The sequence below is a fragment of the Salvelinus alpinus genome, chromosome 14 (assembly GCF_045679555.1).
Source record: "Salvelinus alpinus chromosome 14, SLU_Salpinus.1, whole genome shotgun sequence".
Lineage (NCBI taxonomy): Eukaryota > Metazoa > Chordata > Actinopteri > Salmoniformes > Salmonidae > Salvelinus > Salvelinus alpinus.
The window spans coordinates 30,550,299-30,570,607 of record NC_092099.1 but is presented as its reverse complement, the minus strand read 5'-3'; the positions used below and the strand labels follow the sequence as shown (position 1 = coordinate 30,570,607).

The 20,309-nt window shown below is 42.1% G+C and overlaps 1 protein-coding gene across 1 annotated transcript; it reads left to right on the top strand.

Annotated features, from left to right (window-relative positions):
• Window positions 1-332: 332 nt before the first annotated feature.
• Window positions 333-20,255, top strand: LOC139538752 (G-protein coupled receptor 143-like). The gene is made up of 9 exons (XM_071341143.1): window positions 333-711; window positions 1,239-1,348; window positions 9,707-9,801; window positions 10,266-10,358; window positions 10,906-11,015; window positions 11,333-11,441; window positions 13,659-13,776; window positions 13,932-14,199; window positions 19,332-20,255. Exons 1-9 carry the CDS (start codon window positions 456-458, stop codon window positions 19,433-19,435), a joined length of 1,263 nt encoding a protein of 420 aa, XP_071197244.1. The 5' UTR covers window positions 333-455; the 3' UTR covers window positions 19,436-20,255.
• The last annotated feature ends 54 nt before the right edge of the window (window positions 20,256-20,309 follow it).

Genomic DNA, 20,309 nt, shown 5'->3' with positions numbered 1-20,309 from the left:
CAACTGCATAGTATCAGATGTTCTTGTACAATTGGTAAAAGTTTGCATACTGTGCATTTCATATTTTCCACTAGTACTACTGCATCTGCTATTTATTAAAGGTATGATTCAGTATTTTCCTGAACACACATTTATACACTTAATTTCCACGTTTTCTCACACTCATAATGCAATTTATACTTAATATTATAGAGGCATGGACAATTTTGTGGAAACATTTAACTTAACAAAAAGTAGCCTAAGCCTTTTTACTACAAATGTTGAGCAACATTCTTATGTGGCTTCTTACCAATGTGGGGCAGTTAAACCCTGACTGGAAGGATTAAATAGAAGCACATGATGATTCAACCCGTGATTTTCACTTGAAACAGACCTCATTCCACGGACTAAATTAATGAATTTTCCTTTCTTTTCTCCCCTGACACCGTAGCCTGCTTCTTTCCATCGAGTCCGTGATGGCATCCCCAAGGCTGGAGACGTTCTGCTGCCCAAACCGAGACGCATCGACCGAATTTGTCATTACTTTTCAGCCCCTCTTCTTTGGCGCCATTTGCATCGGTAGCGCAAGTTTAAGTTTGATATTTTCTATTTTACAAATTTTGCCCAAACGTAGGGGTTACAGGCGCCTTGGACAGTACCCTCTTCCCAAACCAGCGTCTTCGTCGAGAATATTGTTTATCATCAGCATATGTGATATACTGGGATGTGCAGGTAAGGCTATGTCCCGTTACTTTTCATGAACACCTTTCGCGTCACAGTCGATACCATGGAGAATTTAATCAAAGTTGTAGGCGTACACCACGTTTGTAATTGTGTCCCTCTACTTTACTGTACAATTTTAGATTGTTTATCACAGTTTATGACAATGGAACCAGATATTGTAGCTAGTGAAATACAATTTATGCAATAGGCATTTTGCAGGCCAATATGTCTCACATATCATCAGTCAAAGAATGGATTGTTAGCCTACTAGCTTGATTTTATAACAGGCCTGGGGGTCTCACTGCAATCATTACACAAGGACTAAGAGGAGAATGTGTATGTGGAGGAGCAACGGATACACACACAATTGTGATTGTGATACAGCCTGGAATTGAACCAGGCCAGGGTCTGTAGTGACGCCTCTAGCACTGATATGCAGCGCCACTCGGGAGCCCCCCTCATTGACATCCTGTATAACAGATCTTTATATGATGGTCAGATGTTTTGAGAGGTCTTGTTGTGTTTGTCTCCTCCAGGTATCATAGTGAGGTCATCCATCTGGCTGGGCCTGCCCAACCTTGTCAGAGGGATCAATGTGGCCAACAACAGCGACATGTGGCCAGAGGTGTTCTGTGTCGGCAGTGCAGTATGTATGATAGATGTTTTCTTGACCATGTGACCTAACCAAGAAAACCATCTGACCTAGCAGAGGAGACAAATATGAGCTCAGCAAATATACAGTACTGGGAGTAACAGGCTAGCAGATGCTATGATCTTACATTTGAACAGTCACTTGCATGCCAAAATGGTGGTTAAAGGGATACTTCGGGATTTTGGCAATGACGCCCTTTATCTACTCCCAGAGTCAGATGAACTTGTGGATACCATTTTTATGTCTCTGTGTCCAGTATGAAGGAAGTTAGAAGTAGCATGCTAGCAGATACCCATAGACTTCCAGTCATTGTGCTAACGCTAGTTAATTGCCTCACGAAACTACCTCTAACTTCCTTCATACCTAAAGCTTAAAGAAGTTATAACAACCATCTCACTGCACACAGCAGAGGGTGTTGAGGAGAGTCAGGCGTGTTGAACCAACACCTTTATTTAGAGCAGGTATTCCCAAACTGGGGGTATGTGCAATGCCGTTGGGGGTACGCCAAATAAAAATGTGATTCACATTTTTTTTAATTATTAAATTTTTTAAATAAATTCTTCACATTTTCAAACAGTTCATTTATATTTTCCAACGGGGCTATACATTTGGGTGAGGTTTTTTCCGCCTGAGTAGCCTCGTTTCACTACCAAAAATAAAATTAAACCATCTAGTGTTCATCGAAATAACAACACAATGTCAAATACAGGTAGCCTAGTCAAATAATTAACATCCAATCACATTAACTGTTACTCTCTCGCGGGAATTCCACTAACGGTCCGTATGTACCCGGGAAAGCACCGAACAACAGACAGCGACGTTGGACCATCGAAGAGGGGCAAATATGATGGGAACTACATTGATTTGGGGTTCTCTTATGTTGGGAGTAGTGCCTTTCCTCAGCCACAGTGTGTTATATGTGCAAAATTACTATCTCACAACACGATGAAACCTTCACTCTTCTGCAGACATTTAGAAACAAAACATGCCAATTTGAAAAATAAGCCACGGGAGTATTTTGAGCGAGAATTAAGATGACTTTCAAGTAGTAAGACGTATAAAAGCAACATATACCATTAATAAGAAGGGGCTAGAAACGTCTTATATGGTGAGCTACCAAGTGGCTAGGATAGGCAAGCCCCATACTATTGTGGAGGACTTAATTCTGCCGCGGATATGGCTGGGACAATGCTGGGGGAAAAGGCCCCAAAAACTATACAGACAATGCCTCCATCAAACAACACTGTTTCACGACGCATCAGTGACATGGCAGGACACGTTTTGAAACAATTACTGCTTTGCATTACAAGCCAGTGAATTATATGCATTACAGCTGGATGAGTCAACAGACGTGGCGGGCCTGGCACAGCTCCTGGTATATGTCCGTTATGTTTATGGGGGGTCAATTAGGGAAGACATCCTCTTCTGCAGTACTGCACAGCTTTGTGACATCAAATGGACTTTGGTGGTCAAGATGTGTTTGTATCTGTACTGATGGCGCTAAGCCATGACAGGGAGACATAGTGGAGTGGTAACGTGCGCGCAAGCAGTTGTTCCCGACGCCACTTGGGTACACTGCAGCATCCACAGAGAGGTTCTTGCTGCCAAAGGAATGCCTGATAGCTTGAAAGACGTTTTGGACACTACAGTGGAAATGGTTAACTTTGTTTAAGCAAGGCCCCTGAACTCTTGTGCAGCGACCATGAACTCTTGGGCAGCGACCATGTAACGCTTTCACAACATATAGAAGTGCGCTGGTTATTAAGGGGCAAAGTATTGACATGTTTTTTTTTTTAATTGAGAGACGAGCTTTAAGTTGTCTTTACTGACCATAATTTTCACTTGTCTGACCGCTTGCATGATGACGAGTTTCTCACACGACTGGCCTATCTGGGTGATGTTTTTTCTCACCTGAATGATCTGAATCTAGGATTACAGGGACTCTGCGCAACTATATTCAATGTGCGGGACAAAATTGAGGCTATGATTAAGAAGTTGGAGCTCTTCTCTGTCTGCATTAACAAGGACAACACACAGGTCTTTCCATCATTGTATGATTTTTTGTGTGCAAATGAACTGAAGTTTACGGACAATGTCAAATGTGATATAGCGAAGCATCTGAGTGAGTTCAAATCAAATCAAATTTTATTGGTCACATACACATTGTTAGCAGATGTTAATGCGAGTGTAGCGAAATGCTTGTGCTTCTAGTTCCGACCATGCAGTAATATCTAACAAGTAATCTAACAATTTCACAACAACTACCTTATACACACAAGTGTAATGGAATGAATAAGGATATGTACATATAAATATATGGATGAGCGATGGCCAAACGGCATAGGCAAGATGCAGTAGATGGTATAGAGTACAGTATATACATATGAGATGAGTTATGTAGGGTATGTAAACGTTATATAAAGTGGCATTGTTTAAAGTGACTAGTGATACATTCCATTTTTTATTATTAAAGTGGCTAGAGATTTGAGTCAGTATGTTGGCAGCAGCCACTCAATGTTAGTGATGGCTGTTTAACAGTCTGATGGCCTTGAGATAGAAGCTGTTTTTCAGTCTCTCGGTCCCAGCTTTGATGCACCTGTACTGACCTTGCCTTCTGGATGATAGCGGGGTGAACAGGCAGTGGCTCGGGTGGTTGTTGTCCTTGATGATCTTTTTGGCCTTCCTGTGACATTGGGTGGTATAGGTGTCTTGGAGGGCAGGTAGTTTGCCCCCGGTGATGCGCTGTGGAGACCTCAATACCCTCTGGAGAGCGGTTGTGGGCGGAACAGTTGCCGTACCAGGCGGTGATACAGCCCGACAGGATGCTCTCGATTGTGCATCTGTAAAAGTTTATGAGTGTTTTTGGTGACAAGCCACATTTCTTCAGCCTCCTGAGGTTGAAGAGGCGCTGTTGCGCTGTTGCGCCTTCTACACCACGCTGTCTGTGTGGGTGGACCATTTCAGTTTGTCCATGATATGTACGCCGAGGAACTTAAAACTTTCCACCATCTCCACTACTGTCCCGTCGATGTGGATAGGGGGGTGCTCCCTCTGCTGTTTCCTGAAGTCCACGATCATCTCCTTTGTTTTGTTGACGTTGAGTTGAGGTTATTTTTCTGACACCACACTCCGAGGGCCCTCACCTCCTCCCTGTAGGCCATCTCATCGTTGTAATCAAGCCTACCACTGTAGTGTCGTCTGCAAACTTGATGATTGAGTTGGAGGCGTGCATGGCCACGCAGTCATGGGTGAACAGGGAGTACTAGGAGAGGGCTGAGAACACACCCTTGTGGGGCCCCAGTGTTGAGGATCAGCGGGGTGGAGATGTTGTTTCCTACCCTCACCACCTGGGGGCGGCCCGTCAAAAAGTCCAGGACCCAGTTGCACAGGGCGGGGTCGAGACCCAGGTTCTCGAGCTTAATGACGGGGTTGGAGGGCACTATGGTGTTAAATGCTGAGCTGCAGTCGATGAACAGCATTCTTACATAGGTATTCCTCTTGTCCAGATGGGTTAGGTCAGTGTGCAGTGTGATTGCGATTGCGTCGTCTGTGGATCTATTGGGGCGGTAAGCAAATTGGAGTGGGTCTAGGGTGTCAGGTAGGGTGGAGGTGATATGATCCTTGACTAGTCTCTCAAAGCACTTCATGATGACGGAAGTGAGTGCTCCGGGGCGATAGTCGTTTAGCTCAGTTGCCTTCGCTTTTTTGGGAACAGGAACAATGGTGGCCCTCTTGAAGCATGTGGGAACAGCAGACTGGGATAGGGATTGATTGAATATGTCCGTAAACACACCAGCCAGCTGGTCTGCGCATGCTCTGAGGACGCGGCTAGGGATGCTGTCTGGGCCGGCAGCCTTGCGAGGGTTAACACGTTTAAATGTTTTACTCACGTTGGCTGCGGTGAAGGAGAGTCTGCAGGTTTTGGTAGCGGGCTGTGTCGGTGACACTGTATTGTCATCAAAGCGAGCAAAGAAGTTGTTTAGTTTGTCTGGGAGCAAGACATCGAGGTCCGCGACGGGGCTGGTTTTCTTTTTGTAGTCTGTGATTAACTGTAGACCCTGCCACATTCCTCTCGTTTTTGAGCCGTTGAATTGCGACTCTACTTTGTCTCTATACTGACGCTTAGCTTGTTTGATTGCCTTGCGGAGGGAATAGCTACACTGTTTGTATTCGGTCATGTTTCCGGTCGCCTTGCCCTGATTAAAAACTTTCAGTTTTGTGCGAATGCTGCCATCAATCCATGGTTTCTGGTTGGGGAAGGTTTTAATAGTCACTTGCTAATAAACGGAATCAGCGTATACATCAATGTTGTTGTTCAACGCTATCCGGAACATATCCCAGTCCACGTGATCGAAGCAATCTTGAAGCGTGGAATCAGATTGGTCAGACCAGCGTTGAACAGACCTGAGCACGGGCGTTTATAGAGCACGGGCTGTTATAGTTTCTGTCTATAGGCTGGGAGCAACAAAATGGAGTCGTGGTCAGATTTGCCGAAAGGAGGGCGAGGGATGACTTTGTATGCGTCACGGAAGTTAGAGTAACAATGATCCAGAATTTTCCCAGCCCGGGTCGCGCATTCGATATCATCAAATCAAATCAAGTTGATTTTATATAGCCCTTCGTACATCAGCTAATATCTCGAAGTGCTGTACAGAAACCCAGCCTAAAACCCCAAACAGCAAGCAATGCAGGTGTAGAAGCACGGTGGCTAGGAAAAACTCCCTAGAAAGGCCGAAACCTAGGAAGAAACCTAGAGAGGAACCAGGCTATGAGGGGTGGCCAGTCCTCTTCTGGCTGTGCCGGGTGGAGATTATAACAGAACATGGCCAAGATGTTCAAATGTTCATAAATGACCAGCATGGTCAAATAATAATCAGGAGTAAATGTCAGTTGGCTTTTCATAGCCGATCATTAAGAGTATCTCTACCGCTCCTGCGGTCTCTAGAGAGTTGAAAACAGCAGGTCTGGGACAGGTAGCACGTCCGGTGGACAGGTCAGGGTTCCATAGCCGCAGGCAGAACAGTTGAAACTGGAACAGCAGCAAGGCCAGGTGGACTGGGGACAGCAAGGAGTCATCATGCCAGGTAGTCCTGACGCATGGTCCTAGGGCTCAGGTCCTCCGAGAGAGAGAAAAAAAGAGAGAAGGAGAGAATTAGAGAGAGCATACTTAAATTCACACAGGACACCGGATAAGACAGGAGAAGTACTCCAGATATAACCAACTGACCCTAGCCCCCCGACACATAAACTACTGCAGCATAAAGACTGGAGGCTGAGACAGGAGGGGTCAGGAGACACTGTGGCCCCATCCGATGATACCCCCGGACAGGGCCAAACAGGAAGGATATAACCCCACCCACTTTGCCAAAGCACAGCCCCCGCACCACTAGAGGGATATCTTCAACCACCAACTTACAATCCTGAGACAAGGCCGAGTATAGCCCACAAAGATCTCCACCACAGCACAAACCAAGGGGGGGCGCCAACCCAGACAGGAAGATCACGTCAGTAACTCAACCCACTCAAGTGACGCACCCCTCCTAGGGACGGCATGAAAGAGCACCAGTAAGCCAGTGACTCAGCCCCTGTAATAGGGTTAGAGGCAGAGGATCCCAGTGGATATGCTGATAAAATTTAGGGAGCCTTGTGTTCAGATTAGCTTCAGTTGGGTGCGCAATTACGCAGGTACTTTCCCGAAATGGATGACACAAACAACTGGATTCATTATCCATTTCATGCCCTGCCTCCAGTCCACTTACCGATATCTGAACAGGAGAGCCTCATCAAAATTGCAACAAGCGGTTCTGTGAAAATTGAATTTAATCAGAAGCCACTGCCAGATTTCTGGATTGGGCTGCGCTCAGAGTATCCTGCCTTGGCAAATCGCTCTGTTAAGACACTGCTGCCCTTTGCAACGACGTACCTATGTGAGAGTGGATTCTCGGCCCTCACTAGCATGAAAACTAAATACAGGCACAGACTGTGTGTGGGAAATTATGTAAGACTGAGACTCTCTCCAATACAACCCAATATTGCAGAGTAATGTACCTACATTCAAGCACACCCTTCTCATTGACGTGGTGAGTTATTCACAATTTTCGATGAACAAATAAAGTTTTATATGTAAGATGGCTAAATAAAGAGCAAAATTATTGATTATTATTATTTTATTATTTGTGCCCTGGTCCTATAAGAGCTCTTTGTCACTTCCCATGAGCAGGTTTGTGACAAAAACTCACACTCATTCTTATGTTTAATAAACGTATCGTATAGTCTGTGTGTGTAGCAGGCTTACAATGATGGCAAAAAACAACATTTGAGAGTGCGCTGACCCTGGTGCTAGAGGGTGTACGCAGCTGAAGGTTGAATGTTTGAAGGGGTACGGGACTATAAAAAGTTTGGGAACCACTGATTTAGAGCATGTGAAATTCCCTGAATAAGTAAATTACTCCGCAGGGAGCATTTAGCAACCTTGATCCAGTTTTTGGGCTTGAACACACTGACTGACATTTGCGGAGATGGTCATGTATACATGTAACTCTTAATGCATATGGAGACACATACATAGGCTTATTTGAAATAAAAGAGATTAGACCTACAGTGGGGAGAACAAGTATTTGATACACTGCCGATTTTGCAGGTTTTCCTACTTACAAAGCATGTAGAGGTCTGTAATTTTTATCATAGGTACACTTCAACTATGAGAGACGGAATCTAAAACAAAAATCCAGAAAATCACATTGTATGATTTTTAAGTAATTAATTTGCATTTTATTGCATGACATAAGTATTTGATACATCAGAAAAGCAGAACTTAATATTTGGTACAGAAACCTTTGTTTGCAATTACAGAGATCATACGTTTCCTGTAGTTCTTGACTAGGTTTGCACACACTGCAGCAGGGATTTTGGCCCACTCCTCCCTACAGATCTTCTCCAGATCCTTCAGGTTTCGGGGCTGTCGCTGGGCAATACGGACTTTCAGCTCCCTCCAAAGATTTTCTATTGGGTTCAGGTCTGGAGACTGGCTAGGCCACTCCAGGACCTTGAGATGCTTCTTACGGAGCCACTCCTTAGTTGCCATGGCTGTGTGCTTCGTGTCGTTGTCATGCTGGAAGACCCAGCCACGACCCATCTTCAATGCTCTTACTGAGGGAAGGAGGTTGTTGGCCAAGATCTCGCGATACATGGCCCCATCCATCCTCCCCTCAATACGGTGCAGTCGTCCTGTCCCCTTTGCAGAAAAGCATCCCCAAAGAATGATGTTTCCACCTCCATGCTTCACGGTTGGGATGGTGTTCTTGGGGTTGTACTCATACTTCTTCTTCCTCCAAACACGGCGAGTGGAGTTAGACCAAAAAGCTCTATTTTTGTCTCATCAGACCACATGACCTTCTCCCATTCCTCCTCTGGATCATCCAGATGGTCATTGGCAAACTTCAGACAGGCCTGGACATGCACTGGCTTAAGCAGGGGGACCTTGCGTGCGCTGCAGGATTTTAATCCATGACGGCGTAGTGTGTTACTAATGGTTTTCTTTGAGACTGTGGTCCCAGCTCTCTTCAGGTCATTGACCAGGTCCTGCCGTGTAGTTCTGGGCTGATCCCTCACCTTCCTCATGATCATTGATGCCCCACGAGGTGAAATCTTGCATGGAGCCCCAGACCGAGGGTGATTGACCGTCATCTTGAACTTCTTCCATTTTCTAATAATTGCGCCAACAGTTGTTTCCTTCTCACCAAGCTGCTTGCCTATTGTCCTGTAGCCCATCCCAGCCTTGTGCAGGTCTACAATTTTATCCCTGATGTCCTTACACAGCTCTCTGGTCTTGGCCATTGTGGAGAGGTTGGAATCTGTTTGATTGAGTGTGTGGACAGGTGTCTTTTATACAGGTAACGAGTTCAAACAGGTGCAGTTAATACAGGTAATGAGTGGAGAACAGGAGGGCTTCTTAAAGAAAAACTAACAGGTCTGTGAGAGCCGGAATTCTTACTGGTTGGTAGGTGATCAAATACTTATGTCATGCAATAAAATCCAAATTAATTATTTAAAAATCATACAATGTGATTTTCTGGATTTTTGTTTTAGATTCCGTCTCTCACAGTTGAAGTGTACCTATGATAAAAATTACAGACCTCTACATGCTTTGTAAATAGGAAAACCTGCAAAATCGGCAGTGTATCAAATACTTGTTCTCCCCACTGTATATTAGTTTGTTACATTAAAAAGCTATCTAGTTACTTATTCAGGAGAGATTCTAAACCATGTTTATAATCCTGTATGATGCTCGATTAAGTATTGTTTATATACAGTGTGTTGTTCTGATGTTGAATCTGGTTTTGTGTTCCCCAGATGTGGATCCAGCTGTTCTTCAGTGCATCTTTCTGGTGGACCTTCTGTTACGCTGTGGACGTCTTCCTGGTGGTCAGAAGATCTGCAGGAATCAGGTAGTCTATACTCTCCTCCTGCCATCTATCACCTTCTGCTATATCACTTCTATATCAAATCTGTTCTCTCTCAATAAAACTCTTGACTATGTCTCCAATTGGGGGAAAGTACTATAGCCTCTGATGTGCGCTATCATCAATATAATATCTGTAATCTTTCAATATAATATAGCTACAACTCCTCAATATAGAACTCCTGTCTTTCCAGTTGGGGAAAAGTACTACAGCCTCTGATGTAACGCAAAACCAAATATTGTGTTGAATTATTAATACTGGCCTAATGATATGCCACTTCCATTAGAAAGCGGATGTGTAAATCTGCTCTTCGGTTCTGATACCACTTCTCTCTGGGCTTTACCATGTATCTCATATGTAATCAGTGAAATATTGTGTGCCGTATACTATGTGTCTGTTGAAATCTCTGCCTGGCTCATGACGTGATGTGTGTCTTGTTGTTCCGTCAGTACCATCATCCTCTATCACATGATCACATGGGGTCTGGCTGTGTTGCTGTGTGTGGAGGGTGTGGCTATGCTCTACTACCCATCCATCTCCAGGTATGTCAACAGCTTCCCACTGGGCACAGATGTCAATTCAACATCTATTTCACATTGGTTCAACGTCATTTTATTGAAATGAAGTGGAAACAATGTTGATTCAACCAGTGTGTGCCTGGTGGGTTGGCTTTGTCTGTGTCTATGACATAACATTTGTGTTGTTCTGAAATGCACTGAAAATGTAGACTTGCGACTGTTTACTGTACTGCTGACTGTCAACATACTGGGATGAGTGAGCATTGTCTCAGAATACATGATGATGAGGAATGTATGATATTGTGCTAACTGGTGTGGGTTATACAGTGAAGAACACAATGTTTTGCTTTTGTTCTTGATGTTAGACCAGTTTTCTGTGCATTCCAAGACCTGTGCAGTGCTGGCAGTCAATAGCCATATTGTAGTTTAAATGCCTGATGATTGTGGTGTGCAAAACCAACATTTCTCTCTCTACTGATTATCCTGTGATCCTTCCTCCCTGCTTGGAGGAAACGTGCATGGTTGTGTGATGTGCAGTGCATTTCTCTCAGTGTGCTCTCTTGTGTTGCAGCTGTGAAAATGGCCTGCAGCATGCCATTCCTCACTACATTACTACCTACGCTCCTCTAATGCTGGTGCTTATAGTCAACCCTACACTGTTCGCCAGGACTGTGTCTGCAGGTCAGTTCACCCTGCCCCTCCGGCCCAAGCTCTTTATGATACAGAGCCCTGAACAGGCATATGCTTCCAAAATGGCACCCTATTCCCTATTTAGTGCACTACTTTTTACCAGGGCCCAGCACACTCATATCAGATATTCCATACAGAGATAAATACTAACAGCTCTATTGTATTGAACTGTATAGGGCTACAGAAATGTGTTTTATCTCTAAATGTTTTAATCTTTCATACCTATTCTTTTTCAAAATAAAGGTTTTGTGATGATCATCAAAATAGAAAGAAAGGAAAGGAAGTGAACGTTTGTATTTTCCATTCAGTGACAGCATTATTGAAGGGACGACAAGGGATCTACACAGAAAACGAGAGACGCCTGGGAACAGAGATAAAAATGCGCTTCTTCAAAATCATGCTGGTCTTCTTTATTTGGTAAGACCAGAATATTGCATTTCATTGTTGTATACACAGTACACAGTATGCAATTTCTCCTGTGTTCTGTTGTATTGTGTTGTATTGTGTTCTGTTGTATTGTCAGCCAAACAGCATACAAATAGCTTGATGGCAAGTGGAATGGTTATGGAGGAATCTACAGTACCAGTCCAAAGTTTTGGACACACCTACTCATTCAAGAGTTTTTCTTTATTTTTACTATTTTTTACGTTGAAGAATAATAGTGGAGACATCAAAACGATGAAATAACAGACGTGGAATAATGTAGTAACCAAAAAAGTGTTAAACAATTCAAAATATATTTGAGATTTTTCTAGTAGCCACCCTTTGCCTTGATGACAGCTTTGCACACTCTTGTCATTCTCTCAACCAGCTTCATGAGTAATGCTTTTTCAACAGTCTTGAAGGAGTTCCCACATATGCTGAGCACTTGTTGGCTGCTTTTCCTTCACTCTGCGGTCCAACTCATCCCAAACCATCTCAATTGGGTTGAGGTCGGGGGATTGTTGAAGCCAGGTCATCTGATGCAGCACTCCATCACTCTCCTTATTGGTCAAATAGCCCTTACACAGCCTGGAGGTGTGTTTTGGGTCATTGTCCTGTTGAAAAACAAATGATAGTCCCACTAAGGGCAAACCAGATGGGATGGTGTATCGCTGCAGAATGCTGTGGTAGCCATGCAGGTTAAGTGTGCCTTGAATTCTAAATAAATCACAGACAGTGTCACCAGCAAAGCACCCCCACACCATCACACCTCCTCCTCCATGCTTCATGGTGGGAACCACACATGCAGAGATCATCCATTCACCTACTCTGCATCTCACAAAGACACGGTGGTTGGAACCAAAAATCTCAAATTTGGACTCATCAGACCTTAGGACAGATTTCCACCTGTCTAATGTCCATTGCTCGTGTTTCTTGGCCCAAGCAAGTCTCTTCTTATTAGTGGTTTCTTTGCAGCATTTCGACCATGAAGGCCTGATTCATGCAGTCTCCTCTGAACAGTTGATGTTGAGATGTGTCTGTTACTTGAATTCTGTGAAACATTTATTTGGGCTGCAATCTGAGGTGCAGTTAACTCTAATGAACTTATCCTCTGCATCATAGGTAACTCTGGGTATTCCTTTCCTGTGGCGGTCTTCATTAGAGCCAGTTTCTTCATAGCACTTGATGGTTTTTGCGACTGCACTTGAAGAAACTTTCAAAGTTCTTGAAATGTTCCGGATTGACTGACCTTCATGTCTTAAAGTAATGACGGACTGTTGTTTTTCTTTGCTTATTTGAGCTGTTCTTGCCATAATATGGACTTGGTCTTTTACCAAATAGGGCTATCTTCTGTATTACACCTCTACATTGTCACAACACAACTGCTTGGCTCAAATGCATTAAGAAGGAAAGAAATTAACAATTAACAGGCACCCCTTTTAATTGAAATGCATTCCAGGTGACTACCTCATGAAGCTGGTTAAGAGAATGCCAAGCGTGTGCAAAGCTGTCATCAAGGCAAAGGGTGGCTACTTTGAAAAATCTCAAATATATTTTGATTTGTTTAACACTTTGTTGGTTACTACATGATTCCATATGTGTTATTTCATCGTTTTGATGTCTTCACTATTATTCTACAATGTAGAAAATAGTAAAATTAAAGAAAAACCCTTGAATGAGTAGGTTTGTCCAAACTTTTGACTGGTACTGTATATTACAGCTCTTGGCAACAAAGTCACGTTAAATTTGATTAAGGCAACTGTCCTTCCTGACTGTCTTTCATAAAGTCCATGACTTTACTCAGAGAGGTCATACTTATAATGCTGTAGTGTAAATCCATGTATTTCTAAAAAAACACTTTCAGAACATTATGAAGACCCGCAGAGGCCCCTTGGAATCTAATATCCAAGTTTCCAAATGGAATAACTGGCACTTCAACTGATTTTTTACTACACTTTTAATCAATTACTTTAATTACTTTTGTAGGTAGCCCTGGGTGAATCTGTCCAGGTAGCAATGGAACAAAACATTAGCACTATTAAAAATAAGCCTCAGTAGAAGAGGTTTCCTCCATGTTCAACATTTATTGAGTATCAGACCACTACTCATTCTCTAATCGACAATAGATTTTAAGACAAATCCCTCTAAAACATTCTGTATGCTTTCCTGCCATTAATGTACAATACCTGTATCATAATTCCCACTTTTCAGCTGGCTTCCCAACATCATCAATGAGAGCCTGCTGTTTTACCTGGAGATGCAGACGGACATAAAACCCAGTGACCTGAAAAATATACGAAACACAGCCATCATCACTTGGTTTATCATGGTGGGTTCACTTTGAATCCATTTTGATTATAGTAAACGATCTTAGCCAAAAGCGTTTGTTTGTGTAGCAAACTTGGCCAGCACCAATGTTAGTGTGTTACACTGAAGGCTCAGGTTTGTTCATACCTGATGGTTTCTGTGTTCTACTGTTTCAAGGGGATCCTGAACCCCATGTCAGGCTTCCTCAACACGTTGGCCTTCCATGGCTGGACGGGCTTTGACGTGGACTGCAGCCTGCAGAGGAGAAGAGAGCTGGCCTGGGATTCAGCCTCCACCTCGGCGGCTAACGTGGGGGGCTACAACCCCATCGTGGGCTCCACCCTGCTCTACCAGAGTCACGTCCAGGAGGCCAAGAACATGACTGGCAAGAACATCAAGGGCAATGGGCAGCCAGCCTCCGACGCCATCAGCGTCCTATCAGAAGGTAATGGGCATACATGGCTGCAGAGCAGGGAGAATGGCAATGGTAACTCCCGAGCGTATCAGGGCTGGTGAAACCGGTAATACCCACACTGGTCAGCATCATCTAGATTCTACTGTGCATGGTGCTGCCAATAAAGCTGCTCTTGGTCTGTTTCATATTATACCACCGTGGGTTTGGTTTTAGATTATAAAGTTATAGATGGCTTCAGACCCATAGAAATGTGCCTCACTCACCAGGCAAAGGTTCCCTTAGTAAAGCCAGTTTTGAAAGTATAATACTGTCAGACATTGTCCCCAGGATCAGCTTAGATGATTTCTTGTAGAGGATGATGGTCTGAGCCAGGAGAACTTACCAGGGACAAAAGGATTTGGTTCTCATCAAGAAATGACATTTACAGTGCCCTCAAAGTATTCACATCCTTTGACTTTTTCCAATTGTTGTTGTGTTACAGACTGCATTGAAAATTGATTAAATTGAGCTTTTGTGTCACTAGCCTAAACACGTAATGTAAAAGTGGAATGATGTTTTACTTTTTTTTTTTTAACAATTTAATTAAAAAGCTTAAATGTCTTGAGTCAATAAGTATTCAACCCCTTTGTTATGGCATGTTTAAATAAGTTCAGGAGTAAAGATTTACTTAACAATTCACATAATAAGTTGCATGAACTCACTCTGTGTGCAATAATAGTCTTTAACATGATTTTTAAATGACTACGTAAACTCTATACTTCACACATACAGTTACTGTATCTTTAAGGTCAGTTGAGCAGTGAATTTCAAACGCAGATTCAACCACAAAGACCAAGGCCAGGGAGGTTTTCCAATGCCTCGCAAAGAAGGGCACCTATTGGGTAGGCCGTCATTGTAAATAAGAATTTGTTCTTAACTGACTTGCCTAGTTAAATATAAAAATATATATAAAATATTGGTAGATGGGTAAAAAAACAAAACAGACATTGAATATCCCTTTGAGCATGGTGAAGTTATTAATTACACTTTTGATGGTGTATCAATACACCCAGTCACGACAAAGATACAGGTGTCCTTCCTAACTCAGTTGATGGTGAGGAAGGAAGCCGCTCAGAGATTTCACCACCTAAATTACAGAGTGAAAAGAAGTACAGAATACAAACGTTCCAAAACATGCATCCTGTTTGCAATAAGGCATTAAATTAAAACTGCAAAAAAAAAATGGCAAAGAAATTAACTTTATGTCCTGAATACAAAGAGTTATGTTTGGGGCAAATTCAGCACAACACATCACTGAGTACCACTCTTCATATTTTCAAGCATGGTGGTGGCTGCATCATGTTATGGGTATGCTTGTCATTGGCAAGGACTAGTGAGTTTTTTAGGATAAAAAGAAACGGAATAGAGCTAAGCACAGACAAAATCATAGAGGATAACCTGCTACCTGGTTTCCAACAGACACTGGGAGAAAAATTCACCTTTCAGCAGGACAATAACCTAAAACACAAGGACAAATATACAATACAATGTGTTGTGATAAATGCCTTGTTTGCTATTAAACCTGTTAGGCATATATCATGGTCGTAAGGCATATGAACTAAGGCTGAGACACTAAAAAGACACAGTGGCAGAATAAATTCAACTTTGTAAAGTATATTGCAGGTAACAAACAGTTACATGACCTACAGTATGGTCAATAAAGTTAATGTTTCCGACAATTTCGGACTACTAAACAACTATTGATTTAGAACCACAGAGAAATACTGCAGGTCGCAAACACTACTATTCCAGCACCATTTCAACTTCAACATCATATCACCTATGATTACTCTAATACACTGACAACTTAAAGATACTAAAAACAATTTAGTCCAATCAACATAAGCTAAATGTGATGTGGCTGGCCATGGTTCTGATTTGTGTGTGTGTTCATGCAAGCAGAAAAAACATTTTGACTAACCCTACTTGTAGAGAAATACCAATGCCAACCTCCTCTTTTGTCCTAGGCGACCTGGCTAAAATTCTTGCTTGCTAGCCTAATTTCCTTTCATGGGCAACCTTAGCTAGTTAACATTAGCCTTCTACATCTAGCTACATATTGACCTTCCTTCATCTCAGTCCAGGGGAACAATGTATTTTATGGTTGGATCAAAATCGCAGTTATAATTATTAACCAGTATAGAGATTAAATTTAAACCATAAGACCAAATCCCTATCCCCATACATGGCTAATTTAGGAAAAGGACAATTTTTGCTAGCTAGCTAGCCACCGGAAGACAACACACAACAAGATGCAACAATTCAAGTTGTTTCTATCGATGACGTATTTCTCTGTGATAGTAGTGAAGCCAAATCCAAACTGGTTTCCCTCCAAATCCAAACTGGTTTCCCTTTATACTTTCTTTTGGCGTACCAGGACCATTCACAGTTCAGCTCAACGCTGATTTGCTATTATTTTAAACTTTTTCAATCAAGGAAGGCCAAATGCTCACTGGCTTCCCTTGTATTCAATGCTTTGGGCGGCAACAATGTCATAATCTTTTTGACCAGACAGCATCAGATGGATGGCTACACATACAGAGACAGAGGGGCACTGTTTCGCTCACTTGGATGCTTTCTCCAGTGAGATACATTCAGCATCTTGCGAATTGAAAGAAAATTATGAAAACACAAAAAACATACACTTTTTTCTTAGTCCATTTTTTAGGGAAGCCTGGCTTCCCTTGGCAGCCATGAATACACACCACTGTTCCTGAGTGGCCTAGTAACAGTTTTGGCTTGGTTCAGAACTTTTGTGAAACATCACAGTTAAAAATATATGGCAAATAAAGATAACTATTGTAAAATAGATTGTGTCCGTAAAATTGATATAGTATAAGCTGGAAGTAGATGCCTAAGTGTTGTTGTTCATTAGTTTACTCCAATTAGGGGAGGGGTGATAGGATTCTGCGAAAATAATATAGGAAAATATATTTTTAAAAGATGTGGATATATGTGTACTGTATGTATGTATGTATGTACGTATACTGTATGTATGTATATATTTGGAAAGTTCAGACCCCTTGACCTTTTCCACATTTTATTACGTTACAGCCATATTCTAAAATGGATTAAATTGTTTTTTCCTCATCAATCTACACACAATACCCCATAATGACAAAGCAAAAACAGGTTTTTAGAAATGTTTGCAAATGTATTACATATAAAAAAATGTAATACTACATTTACATAAGTATTCAGACCCTACTTAGTACTTTGTTGAAGCACCTTTGGCAGCTATTACAGCCTTGAGTCTTCTTGGGTATGACGCTAAAAGCTTGGCACACCTGTATTTGGGGAGTTTCTCCCATTCTTTTCTGCAGATCCTTTCAACCTCTGTCAGGTTGGATGGGTAGCGTCACTGCACAGCTTTTTTCAGGTCTCTCCAGAGATGTTCGATCAGGTTCAAGTCCGGGCTCTGGCTGGGCCACTCAAGGACATTCAGAGACTTGTCCTGAAGCCACTCCTGTGTTGTCTTGGCTGTGTGCTTAGTGTCGTTGTCCTATTGGAAGGTGAACCTTCGCCCCCAGTCTGATGTCCTGAGCGCTCTGGAGTGGGTTTTCATCAAGGATCTCACTGTACTTTTCTCCGTTCATCTTTCCCTCGATCCTGACTAGTCTCCGAGTCCCTGCCTCTGAAAAACATCCCCATAGCATGATGCTGCCACCACCATGCTTCACCTGGTTTTCTCCAGACGTGACGCTTGGCATTCAGGCCAAAGAGTTCAATCTTTAGTGTCATCAGACCAGAGAATCTTGTTTCTCATGGTCAGAGTCCTTCAGGTAACTCCAAGCGGGCCTTTTACTGAGGAGCGGCTTCTGTCTGGCCACTCTAGCATAAAGGCCTGATCGGTGGAGTGCTGCAGAGATGGTTGTCTTCTGGAAGGTTCTCCCAACTCCACAGAGGAACTCTGGAACTCTGTCAGAGTGACCATCGGGTTCTTGGTCACCTCCCTGATCAAGGTTCTTCTCACCCAATTGGCCAGACAGCCAGATCTAGAAAGAGTCTTGGTGGTTCCAAACTTCTTCCATTTAAGAATGATGGAGGCCACTGTGTTCTTGGGGACCATCAATGCTGCAGAAATTCTTTGGTACCCTTCCCCAGATCTGTGCCTCGACACATTTGTAAAAACCTGTTTTCGCTTTGTCATTATGGGGTATTGTTTGTAGATCGATGAGGATTTTATTTATTTTATTCATTTTTGAATAAGGCTGTAATGTAAACATTTTTGGAGAAAGTCAAGCGGTCTGAATCCTTCCCGAAAGCACTGTATAGAGTATTTCTAAAAACATAATTTCACTTTGTCATTATGGGGTATTGTGTGTAGATGTCTGAGAATTATTTTTTTTTAATCAATTTTGAATTGAAGCTGTAACACAGCAAAATGTGGAATAAGTCAAAGGGTATGAATACTTTGAAGGCACTGTACTGTTTTTGTAGTATAGTAGAACATGTAGTGAACAGGGATGTGCTGCTGTATATCTTAAGTCCATAATGTCAAATATTGAAAATGTTCTACTATTTAAACAGACTTAGTGAGTTGTTTGTGTGCACAATTTCAAGATAATGTACACCGATATTGAATGTTTTTGATTGATGGTCAGGATCCCTGGCAGTCATCCTAACTTTTAAATGAAAACCCCTTAAGAAATAAAGAAACATTTAAGGCTTTAGTGTTTCCTGTTTATGAATATGGCTCTGCATATTTTAATAGATTTTTTATAAAATAAAAATATGTAAATCATGACTTTCAAGGATCGTAAATCCAATGTGAATTAAGTTTCAATATAGAGTTGAGGTGAAAATTGTTAGGCTTGACTTTTCTTTTTTTTTTTTTTTTTTAAACAAGAGGATCCAAATATTTGAACCCATAACACATGCAAATAGAGTCCTGTCGAAACTATTCTAAAATTCCCAAAATACATTTGTCAATCATTTGAAACATATGCCAGATATATTTGTATGAAGTTGTTGTGCATGCCTTGAATGAAGAGAGCAGCAGCAGAGGACATATGATAATTTTAGGCACTTGGGAGTTATGATTTGAAGTGTAAGAGAAGGGATATATTGTATATACCCACTTAACTCAGTCATCTCCCCTATCCCCTATTTTGTCTTGCTAGGTTCAGAGTCTAGTACAATTGAAATCGACATTTCCACTGAGCACCAAGACTATGAGGATATAGACGCAGATGGAGAATCATTGGGGAGTTCTGCAAGGCACTAGCTGGAGCCACAAGCTGCTGCATCACCTGCTGCCAGCCTCCACTATCCATCTTGTTTTGTCTCTCCCCCACTGAGTTTTAGACCCTGTTCCCATCCGCTGTTTGAAAACCCTCAACTCAGACACCTCTTTAGATCCAACAGCAGTGTTAAAAATGATCTGTCTACCTGTACCATTTCAGTTATTTCGCTCTTAAAAACTGCCATTTAATTACTGCTGTAGCACAGTCATAGGTTTGACGTTGTCACAGAACAACATGACACATTTGGCCACCAGTCTGCTCCTCATGTCGTGATGATACATAACAGGACCAGTTAATTTGTCTCAGCACTGAACACACACAGCCCTCTTAAATCGCCATTTGCTAAAGACAGTGTGGTGTTACATTATTGAACTATCACCTGTACAGTAATGGAATAGTCCCCAAGGCTACCTTATATTCCTGCTTTAGCAAACTGGCTCAAATTAAGATCTTACATCTGTATTACTGCCCTTTAAATGTGCCTTACTTACTGCAGAAGCATGTATGCCTATATGACTTGTTCACATAATTAGCCCCCAAAAGCATAAAATAATGGGAATATCTTTCCTGAGATGCTATTTAAGGGAAAACAATTTGTAGTTAAGGTTTTTAACATTACATTTTTTACATTGCACTTTCATTCTATTTTATACATTATTAAACATAAAGCAATTGTTGAGGTTTTGTGGTGTTATCTTTAACCCAAATTGAAGCAGGGTTTCAGTGCATTGTCATTTCAAATTTGATAATGTATCATAAGCTAAATGATAACATTAAATATCTCCCACAGTGCTACACTAACACACTAAGTGTCTACTTCATCATTATGCACATGACCATAGTAATGCTATACAT

Excerpts from the sequence above, each read along its gene's own strand:
- LOC139538752 (XM_071341143.1), top strand. The coding sequence starts at position 456 with ATGGCATCCCCAAGGCTGGAGACGTTCTGCTGCCCAAACCGAGACGCA. Across the intron at positions 10,359-10,905 it reads TACTACCCATCCATCTCCAG|CTGTGAAAATGGCCTGCAGC; the intron begins GTATGTCAACAG and ends CTTGTGTTGCAG. Across the intron at positions 13,777-13,931 it reads TCATCACTTGGTTTATCATG|GGGATCCTGAACCCCATGTC; the intron begins GTGGGTTCACTT and ends TACTGTTTCAAG.